The 11766-nt window shown below is 43.0% G+C and overlaps 1 protein-coding gene across 2 annotated transcripts in view; it reads left to right on the plus strand.

The window, feature by feature from the left end:
• The window catches only part of unc5cb (unc-5 netrin receptor Cb), a 111905-nt gene that overhangs the window by 55303 nt on the left and 44836 nt on the right, over nucleotides 1-11766 (plus strand). For both annotated transcript variants that reach the window (XM_023419542.2, XM_023419541.2), the window contains exon 2: nucleotides 8347-8577. In XM_023419542.2, coding sequence (XP_023275310.1) covers nucleotides 8347-8577 — 231 coding nt within the window. The remainder of the gene's footprint in view (nucleotides 1-8346; nucleotides 8578-11766) is intronic.

Below are 11766 nucleotides of genomic sequence, written 5' to 3' on the forward strand. Positions count from 1 at the left end.
GCCTTGTTGTACCTCTTTGGAAGGTGTTAGGTTGGACCCCCCCCCACCCAAAAACACACACACACAGACACACACACACACACCGCCACACCCCTACTCCTTCTTTACGCCATTTTCCTCTCTTGTCTCTCCCGTGGACTCTGCTCAGAGAGTGATGTCTGCGCCGTCCCGCACCGCACCGTAAATTAGTCCCGGGTGGTGACATGGTGCTTGCTGGGTAATTTGGACAATGGGGCGTTTGACAGCTCACCCATCACAGCTACAGCGCCCCAGGGAGCCACTACTCCTCCTGAGCTTTTCTCTCTCTCTCCTTACTCTCCTCTCCCCTCTCCTCTCTTGGTGCTGATGGAGTGACTCTCTAAGTAGCAGCATCATTCTCCGATCAACCACCGAAATGGCTTTTCATCCAGGAGGGAGCAAATGGGGGGGTGGATGTGGGGGTTGGTGGGATATACAGTACAGAGAGATTGTTGGAAAACCATAAATGCTGGAGAGTGAGCAGGGAAACATTTACAAAAGCTGTAGAAAAACAGAGATTGTGTGAGAAAAGTGAGGAAAGAAACCGATAACAGACTTCTCCTGCTCATGCATTAAAAGGCTTTCAATGAAGAGCCACTTCAAGGATGTAAAGCTAACAAGTATACACACGAAAACAGTGTAGAAGACCACATTACAAACATGCTTAACAGCTCAATGCTGTGTAAGTGCCAATGATAGATACTTTGTGCATCAAAGCAGTGTGACCTTTGCTCTGGGATGAAAGGTTTCCATTTGTCTTTAAACAGACATACAGTAGTCTGATCATTGACCTTTCTCTCCCAGTTACTTTTCAGTGTTGCGGCTTCCGTAGCATAACTGGGCTTTTTTTTTTTTTTTTTTCAGCAGTGTTTATGTTAACACTTAAAATCTGCTGAAGGAATACGACACACGGTCTGGGATTGATTTCAAGTAAGATCCTTCATCCCAACCTCACTACATTATTCTCTTACTTACTCTCTGTTGGTCATGGATTGAAGGTGGCAGCTCACCTCTGGTAATCCCATTATCACTTAGGATCTTTTAATTAGAAAAATGCTAATTAGTCAGTGTTCTGAAAATCAGAGATCATTTTGAAAATTGGATTTTAATACAAAATCTGGTTAAAAACACTAGTTTTTAATTTATAATTTTTTTTATTTGCATTTTTTGCTGCTCATTTTTATTTTCTCTCTATTTTTAACCTCTATTTCATTTTTTTCCATTTCCTTTTCTTCTTTCTTTTTCCATTCTCCATTTTTCTCTTATATATAATACTATAAATTGTGAAAAAAAAAAAAAAAAAAAAAATATTTAAACTATACTATAAATATTACTGGAAGAAATGTCTTTGTTTTCAAGAGGACCTTGATTTCTGGTGTAAAAAGTGTGTTCTTGTGGCAGGAGGCACAGTAACATTTAGATATCACAATCATTTAGTGGTCACAAAAAAAAAAAAAAACTGAATGAATCCGTTTAAACTTCTGTTTTATAAAACCAAGCATTTTGGGGGGGTGGAAATTTGCAAGGAATTAAAATGATGAGCCTTAATTATCATGATACTTTGACCTTGCCTTTCCTGGCACTGTGATGTGGCTGGACAGACAGTAGCCAAGGCCTAGCATGACCCTGGCAACCACCAGCTGCCTCCTGCCAGAGTGGAGCCTGAGAAGGGCTGAGTGAAGGTCAGGGATAAGGACCAGAGAGAACATGTAAACACCACCAATGAGAAAGACATGACTGGATGTGCAAAGACAGGAAGAGGGAAAGAGGACCCTGCTCTGATTACACAACTTGATAACTGCTTTTACTAAGTATGTTGTTTTTTTTTTCATATTGGATTCTCCTCTTTTCTCTCCACCTAATAAGCTAAGATAGGTGCAAGGGGGAAAGGAAAACACAGGGTACTTTTTTACGGCATGAATGTCCATTTCCTATTAGATAGATTTTTTTTTTATGCTTATCTCCAGACCTACTCCTCAGTAATACAACTGCTTTCCTTCCAGCTGCATGTTTGCACTTTACTGCAGTGGGCTAAATCATTTTGTGCAGATTCATTTTTCCAATTACAACACATCCTCTGGTAAAGATAAGACCCATGAATTGGACCTTTCTATAATGTCCCGATTGAATTATTCATTTGGTTTATTTAGTCGCTTTAGTGTGCATGAGCCCTCTCCAGGTCATTGCGATTCTGGCCTGCAGTGGAATGACTATGAGCCGTGAACTGATTGGGAGGTTAATGTTGTAGCTGTCTGACTTTTAACTTTAGGGAATGTCTGCTTGTTTTTCTTGACTGCTCCTCCCCTGCTAGGTTGTGTGATGGCAGGATTCCCTAGAGATGAAATATGAGTGTGCTTAGCACGCCCCAGCAGAGAGGCTCAGATAGGACAGGGCAAGGGGGGGGTGGTCACCGGGCCCCCAACAGTAATCAATAAATACCTGCTGCAGCCAAGCGTTAGATAGGACCCTGCAGACAATGTGTGTAGACACATTAGTGTATATAAAGCACTCGGCTGGAAAGAGACATTAGAGTAGAAGGAAGCCTGTGCTCATTTTGCCTGTTTTCTCATGGAGCTTCTAAAGGAGTTTGCTTTTAAAACAACAGCCATACATATTGATTTAAGCCATCGGGATGTATGAGTCTTTACTTAATCCAATACTAACAAGTATTGACTAGAGAAAGTCATTACCATTGATTTATGTTCACTCAATATAATGGGTAGGTGTGCTCAAAGCTCATTTATAGGTAGATCTGATTGACAGTCTATTTATCCTGCTTCAATTGACATGACAGCTGAGTGGTTTATTATTCCGCTTGACCACTCAGCTGAAAACCACCTCTTGTCCTTCCCCATGGCAGCATGGCAAAAAACATCTCCAAGTAAAACTGTTGTCTAGCTATCTCGCCAACCTCTTTGCAGTCTTTGTCTCTATTTGGAGCGGGGATGAGGAGGATGAGTGGGAAGAAAAGTGAAAGCGAGAAGGAAAGAGAGGAGGGGTGAAGAGGATAAATAGGAATAAAACAGGAATGAAGAGGGAGAAGATTTATGCCACTGTTCATCTTTGTTCATGCTTGACTCTCCCCTGATGGAAGGGAAACATTGGCCCCAGTGATACAGTGCTTTCCCTGGGACAATAAATCTGCTTGAGTACAGATAGAATAGAGAGAGCTTATCTTGCACAGTGGTGTCAGTGGCCAGCATTCAAAAGCGGTTATCACAGACGTATACAATATACGATATAAGAAATACAGTCTTCCGAATATTCAGCAGAGGCGAGCAACACAGGAAGACCGATGATAGAGCCACTGTAGTGCTCTATGCATAGTATATAAAGCTTACATAGACTGTTTAAGGTATAACCTGTATGTACCGTGGGGATGGCTATTTATATTTGTTTCTATCTCTTTTATCTTAAAGTTAATAATGTAGCTTTAAAGCTGCATTTATCTGCCAACTATGTAGATGGCCACATCTCTTTCTACACCCCGTCATCAGCAACCAAAGTATTAGTGAGAAAAGGGAACAATTAGAAACAAGAAAACAGTTAATGAATTCAAATTTGTCTCTTATTGTTATTCAGAACTGTTTGTTATGTGAGCAATTGAAGTCTTCAGAGTTTCTAAGAAGTGATAAAATGATGTGTGATGGCATGAATTTTTTTTTTTTTTTTTCTATTTGTGTTGAGCACAGCTGGAGTGGGTTGTAGACCTGGTGTCATCATACATGACCAGGTCCTGTGTGACTGTGGTTTCCATTGCCTGATTACAGTTATGTCAGTGTTGACAGAGGAATTGTGGTATTATGAAAGGTATAGTGACATATTATTTTTGTACATTCACATATATGTTCCCTGTAGATGTCTCTACTTCACCTTCGTGGTCCGGCTCCATCACCAGTGTCATTAAAACGTACCTTACTTTATCTTTACAGTGTCTTTAACAGTGTTGGCATATCAAACATTGCAGAAATGGCCTTCCTAAGCGAGACATAACGCTTTATGCTTAGATAAATCTGAAGGATTTTTTTCCTCTGTGATCTTCATTGTTTCACTAGAGATGGATTCACAATTGTAAGTGAATCCTAAGTGTGTGATAATCTGGTCTTGTTTGCTTTGCTGTTAAACGCTTCTTACCCTCACTCTGGAGCCCACGTAGGGAGATTTACAGATATCTCTCTACGTCTCGAGTTGGCAAATTTCCAGAGGATCTCTCACGGAGAATCGACTTTGGCTCCTGGTGACATATAATGTCAGCGTGTAAAATCACACAGCGCACTTAAGGTCTAAAAGAATTTGTGAAAAGACGATAGAGGAGCTGCTGTAGCCCTGGTCAAAGTCATCGCAGCCTGGACACCGACTTGATGTCTATTGTATTCTGGGCGTCCTGTCATCAGTTTTCACTGTTCTCAGCACAATAGACCTCATTAATGTGATTAATGAAATGATGGTCCAGTAATGGAGGTATACTGATCGCGGACTTGAGGAGTAATAATGCTTTGGAGGTTTTACTGTAGCTCTTTTCAAGGTGTGATTGAACTACTATTCTTTATAAAACCAGCTTCTGCTTATTTCCAGTGGAAACTATTGATGTAAGGCACTCATTATGCCCCTGTTGTGTCTAAGATTCAGTGAGGTGATGGTTACCCAGACAACGTTAAAGGAAAAATACTGTCAATACAAACATGTAGTGGAAATGGGGAGCACAGGAAACGTAGACTTTGGCTAATTGGACAGGTCATTTTAGTCTTGGCGAGCTGTTTACCTCACACCGAGTAGCTACGGGGAGCACGCTCCATAACCTCACACAGGCGATGTAAATTTATGCATGTGTGTGTGTGTGTTGTGTGTCTGGTGTGGGAGTTGCGCACTTTTCCATGCAACAGTTTATGTATTTATGTAACACTGATATTCCTTTTTTTAGCTCACGACGAGCCTCTTTGTGCACGTCTTTGAGGTGTGTGTCTTATCTCCGACGCTGTGCATTAATGTGTGGCTATGCCAGCGTTGTGAGTTTGACTTTGATTTGCTCATGTCCAAAATGTAATCATCCCTTAATATTGCTCCACTCCCACAGCTATTGGAGTTGACTCAAGCCAAAGAGGGGCTGATTGCCAATACCCTCTCATACCTCCCGTCACTCCCACTTGCTAAGCTTGGATTAATTCGATTATTTCTGATCCCTTTTTAATTTGCTTTTTTTTTTTCAGATCATTTTTTTTCCCCCTACCTGATGAATTCACTGACAATACAAGAAGGCAAATTTCATCATTAACTTTATTTTGAGGGCAATGTGCAGCTCATTTATCTTTAAAACTTTTTGTAGTTGGGATGTGGAACTGATATAAAATTCAACTAATATTCAATTTGAGTCTTAAAATATTCACTAATAAGAGTTACAATATGAATTAGGAAAACTCACCCCAATTACAGAGCAAAATACAGTTTCAACAAAAGTGCTGCGAGGATATATTTCATTAAATGTTAAACACTTAATGTGGAGGCAATTCAGAAATGTTCTGATTAAAATCAAGCCGCAGAATTACAAATGCTTGGAAAAATCCATAATGCTTATCAAACAGCGGAGGCACGCCATATTAATGTTCATTTTAAAGGGATATGACACTGGAAAAAGAGAGGAAATTGTTTCATAATGCATATTTGATCTGCGTATGTATGGTAATATGTTCTGCACTTGTTGAGTAATAGGCTTGTTATTACACACACCCTCGCTGTGTGTATCCACGGAGATTGCATCATGTTAAACATGGCAATGCCTAGATCCCTAAACTATTTTATCATGAGCCGTCGTCTCGTTGCATATGAATGGAGGCAGTGGGAGGGGGGAGCCAGAAAAAAAGTAATGTTTCTCTTTGAGCTTCTTCTTGCTCTCAGTATTCTGTTCACCAGGGAGGGAGATGCTGGGTGTTGGGTGGGTGGGGTGTGTGTGTGTGGGGGGGGCTGCAGCATGATTGGTAAGAGTCAGGGTCTTTCATTTTGTCATGTGGCTTGTTTTTTCATTTCTGGGCTGATTTTTCACTGGAGGGCTAGTTCCATTCACTTGAATGTATTATTTCTCGCACTGAGGAAGTTGATGAATTCGAATATCTGTGAGCCAGTTTGTGTGTGCCCCTGTGCGCATTAATGCTTGCGCGGGTGTATGTGTGTGAGCATACGAGGCGCGCGTCGCTCTGTGTGTAAGGGAGCCACGCTTTCATGGCTGTTTCAGATCTCTCTGCCTCACAGTTCGACAGAGCGAGGGCGCCAGGAGGGAGGGAGAGAGAGAGAGAGAGAGAGAGAGAGAGATGGAGAGATAATGGGAATGGAGGGTGAAAGAAGGCTAACACAATCTTTAATGAGTTTCCTTGGTTTCTGGGTCAGGGTCCCCTGGCTGAGGATGTGGGTGGACTGAGGACTATGGAGCAAAAAAGAACAGACTAAGCCAAGGTCTGTCGAAATAGACTTCTACATTAAAGAGTCATCACCTACATAAAGACATAAAGGATGAAAAGCTTGATACTGTTTCAAAGTTTTGTCTTGTTTTGACAGCAAAAGATGAAAGTTGATCAGCTAATGATCTTGTTCCAACTCTTCGTTGCTCCCACACAAACTGTGCAACGAGGCAGTTTCTCTTTAAGGTCAGAGGTCACTTGAGGATTTACTGCCTCTGCTCAATTAGCACCAGATTAGGGGGGAGAGAAGCGAGTTTGTACTTTTTATTATTAAAAAACACTAATATACCAGCATCACACACACACACACAAACACACACACAGACACACACAGACACACACACAAACACACACACACACACACACACACACACGCACACACACAGACACTTTCATAACAGAACACAGACGAACCCCTCCCCTTCCCTTGGTGAGGACGGCTTTGGTCATTTTCTGATTGGCTCCCCCTGCCCTTTCATTTCCTAGCAATCAACTTCAATCTGTGGCAGGTATGGAGGGAGAGATAACATTAGAGAGACATCATGGGGAGATATCTGCTCAGCAGAGGCATTATTTAGTGCTCTCAAAGCATCCAGGAGGCAACCTCTGTCAGACAACAAGGCTCCAGCATGTCCACGCAGGACAGGGAGGCGGGTAGATAGAAGGACATGGAAGAATTACTGATGGGCTGATAAACTCCTCTGTTATCCGAACAGTCTGCTTTGCTGTTTCTGTCATCCTGTGCTATGTTTCTGTCCGTCTGCCCAACTCCATTTCAGTGTCTCAATCTACGTCTGTCTGGCTGAGTTACTTTCACCGTCTGTCTCTGTTCTTCCTCCCTCTCTCTCTCTCTCTCTCTCTCTCTCTCTCTCACCTTCTGTTTCCCCACTGTATCTCTGTCTCTATTACTCTGCCTTCTTTCCTTCACACTTGTAAATAATTGATGTCTACCGGTTCGATGGTAAGAATAGAACAGTTCTGGAGGTGACAAATGGGGTGGCGAATAGGCCTCATCCTCCTCTCTTCAAAGAGTTAGAAAGTTAGCCGTGCTCGCTCGTGGGCGTGTATATGCCCATGTATTTGTGTGCTTGCGATGTTTTGTGCCACTGTGAGCATTTGTTCGTGTTTGTGTGCGAGCGAGTGCGCGCACGCATGCAGTTGTGTGTATGTGATTTAAGACAGGGAGATGAAAGGGAGTTGTAATTACAGGGAAGCGTATCTGTCTACTGCAGAAGTATCCGAGGAATGGCACAAACTGGGCCAAAAGCCTGAGGTCATTAGATCTGCTGCATGTGAGTGTGCATGTGTGTAAATGTCTGAGCTGGTGGGTGTGTGTGTGTGTGTGTGTGTGTATGTGTGTGTGAGGGAAAGAGAAAGAGAGAGAGAAAAATAAAGAGACAGAGAGAGAGTGTGAGTGAGAAAATGGGAGACAGAGAGAGCAGAGACAGCTTATAACTTCAGTTCCTCAGAGTCAACCTCTGAACCCTGCTTCTCATTATTGGCTCTGCCTCTCTCTCGTTTCTCAGCAGTAGCTGGTTGTGGTTAGACCGAGCAAGGCCTGGTTTCTGTAAATCCATGCAGCCTTATTGCCTGCGAGGAATCCCAGAATTTCCTGCTCTCCAAAATACACTTGTGTAAACATTCCACAATATCAAATGATAGGGATTTCACTGTGTGCTGTGAGAATGGATAATCCCATGCAAAGACTGTGGTTATAATACACTGTCCCACTGTCTCTTGTCTGCCTCCCTTTCTCTCCCAACCCCATCTTCTTTTCTCTCTCTTTCTCTTTCTTTCTGGGGCTTTCTGCCTCCCTTCATCTTTTCTTTTATCTGTCCCTCCCTCCCTCTCTCCCTCCCTCTCTTCTCTCACTTCACAGTTGAGGATGACTTCATTGGTCTCGGTGAGCTGCCGGAAACCTTCCCTTCGGACCCCCCAGAGCCGTTGCCCGTGTTTTTGATGGAACCAGAGGAGGCTTACATTGTCAAGAACAAGCCGGTCAACTTATACTGCAAGGCCACACCCGCCACCCAGATCTACTTCAAGTGCAACAGCGAGTGGGTTCACCAGAAGGAGCACACTGTGGAGGAGCGGGTTGACGAGAATTCCGGTCAGTGAGCAGAACCCAAATATTCACCCCAACCTCCACCCTATGGCTGCTGTGCAGTATAAGGACATCACACTTCCTGTATTGGCAAAAAAATGTTGCCAGCCATTATTATTCAGGAAGAAAATTAGTATATATCATCATGATTTGTAGGAGGTAGGGTTGATCAAAGCATACACACACATACTATTTGCTCAAAAAAATGTGTGTACAAACACACAGTGGCATGTGTGCTTATCAAATTTACAGGCTCAGTTCACTTTATTTGCAGAAATGGCTTTAACTAAGAGGACATCTTTCCTTTTGGCACACTATAGCACCACCACTTCTGTGGCATGTGTGTCTGTGTGTGTGTGTGCGCCTTTGAGTGTGTAGGTGTGTCTTTATGTACATGTTTGTGAGCATCCAGAGGAGAAGTGAAGGTAGTGAATCTCCAGCAGGGTTGTTTTCGACAAAATTCGGCCCCTGAAGGCACCAGAGCCATTGCAACAGCCCAGCACTGATTGGCTGCATTCAGCTGCTGTATTGGAAATTGAGTTCTTTCTGTCGCCCACAGGTACCAATCACATCGCATTTACCCTTTTCATCCCACTGTTTTGCCACACAAGTCTGCATGGTCACACACAGACACACTGGCAGCTGCTCCTTCACTTAAATGTGAGTGCTTGGGCTGTAAGAACACACTTACATAGACTTCAGCCATCGTCGAACATTCTCGTACATGTTGTATGTGATGTATTTAATAGAAAATACCTCTCAAGTGCTGTTTCAGTGAAATGGAAGAAAAACACGGTACTAAAGACAGTGTTGCAGCACAGGTACAAGATACAAAGGTAGATACACAGACACAGAAAGAATGTTGCAGCCAGCACGAATATAAATGGAGTATTGAAAAAACAACCTGAATTGCAACCTGAAATCATTTCATTTCGACCTAGTGTACTTGAGGAAGAATAGGCAGATCTGAGGATGTGTTTCATGGTTATGATTATGACAAACAAGAGGGCTAAGGTAGCAGTGGCTCCTAGCTTTTGTGTCAGAAGGTTTTTGTGCTAAAAGCATCAACATGGAAGACAACCCACACATCATACGTGCACCCACTCCACACAACCGTATCCACAGGCTATTTACTGCAGAGATATTCATTCATTTATGCTCTTGCACTGCAACCCCACCCCACCCCCCACCCCCACACACACACACACACACACGCCAGTGCCCAGTGGAGTTGTGTGTTGCGCAGCCTCTCTCAGCCCACTCCATTGCTCTCTGATTTCCCCAGATTGACAGAAAAGGAACACCGATAGAAAGTGGCCGGCCTGGTCAATACCACTGACAGTGTAGCCCGAAGAAATTTGATCTCCCTCTCTCGATCCCTCCTCTTCCCCTCCCCCTTTGTTTCTCCTCTTCTCTCGTCCTCTCTCTGTGTCTCGCTTTCATGTTGCCAAGGACTTAAGATCTTATGAAAATAAGACGAAATGAGAGATAATGAGATTAAGAGAGTGCAAGAGACTGAGAGAGAGTGAACACGGAAAACTGAAGATGTTGTTGTTCACTAAGGCTACAGGCTGCATCCGTTCCATCCTTATCCAGATGTTTGACTCCCTATGACAACCGAGGTGCTGTCCACTTCAAATACTGTACATACACAGGAACGACATTGTAGAGCTGTTTGTGTGTGTGTGTGTGTGTGTGTGTATCTATCATGTCTTTTTGGCATATGAAATGGAGAAGTGGCCTCCAAAAATGCATGCTTGCATTAGTTAATTAGCTTTAGAAAATCCAATTTTAGTTAATTGCGAATCATTGCATGTAATCAAGGGGGCTCAGTTGTTTGTAGTATAAATGCACCTGTACTCCAGATTTGGTTAGTCACTGTCGCGGAAAAACCTACTTAAGACAAACAAACACCCCAAGCAACTCTGCAAAAAAAAAAGAAGAGGCACAAGAAAATTTACATGTCACTGGGCATCCCTTGGAGTACAGTTAAATCAGTCAGTAAGACATGACAAGAGTATGGCACAGCTGTAATTCTGCCTGCAGCTAAGACATCCTCAAAAACTGAGTCGGAGTGTGAGAAGAAGACTGCTGAGGGAAGCCACTGATAGACCTATGACAGCTCTGAGGACGCTACAATCTTCAAGGGCTCAGATTGGACAGACTGTACATACAACAACAGTTGCCAGAGTGCTTCACCAGTCGCAGCTTTACTGCTCTTAAAATAACACGCACATGACATCTTGGCTGCAGTTTGCCAGGAGGCATGTGCGAGATTCTAGTTAGATGTAAGGCGATTTTATGGTGTGTGATGAGGGCAAAATTGAGCTTTCTGGCTATCAAGCCAAGTCCAGATGTCGTTCCAATTCAGTATTTGGTGCTGGACTTGAAAAAAATGCCATCAACTCATGATCCCCAGACTCTGTGCATGATACAGCTTGAGCAGTTTCATGGAGGAAAATGGCGGTGTCATGATGTGCAAAGCCGATACACCCCTGTCCCCACAGACCGAGGGGGCTGTAATTGCTGCCAAAGGTGCAAATTTGGAGGACGTTAATACTTATGCAAACAATTATTTTGTATATTATAATTGTGATTAATTCAGATCAGCTCGTAGAGATTTGTTTTCACCTTGACATTAAGGGGTCTTTTTCTGTTGACCAGCATCGCATTAATCTAATCTGATTCAGTGCTTAACCCCGATAAAACATGAAAACATTCAAAAGGGGTGAACACTATTTATGACGCAAGTAACAGTAAAAGTGTCATGTAAACAATTCGCTGCCAAGAGCTAGATTGGTGCGCCATCAGTAGTTGCAATGTAATCAGCAAAAAGGGACTTGATTCACTTGATTTGACCGGCAGTCTTTGCCCACATGATGTTCTTCAGAGCGTGAAGCAACTCGCCTGCACCTACTTTACACAGTGGTTTTTCAGACACCCCATGCTGGTATATGTACCGTCTAAAGGCCACGTGGAGCACATGTGACACAAAAAAACCCCCAAAGTACATATAGTACATGAAACTGATTACCCTCTCAAGAGGTGGAATTGGACATTATCGTTTTTTAAGGAGCAGGTGATTACACTTAGAAAACAGTAGAGCATTTGATTGCATGTGATTATCCTTTGAGCAGCAGCCAGTCAACACAAAAAATCAGAGAAAGGAAGTGCTACCCCCCCACCCCTCACCCC

The sequence above is a fragment of the Seriola lalandi genome, unplaced genomic scaffold (assembly GCF_002814215.2).
Source record: "Seriola lalandi dorsalis isolate HSWRI2012SDOR001 ecotype SW California unplaced genomic scaffold, Sedor1 jcf7180002054606, whole genome shotgun sequence".
NCBI classification, from domain to species: Eukaryota; Metazoa; Chordata; class Actinopteri; order Carangiformes; family Carangidae; genus Seriola; species Seriola lalandi.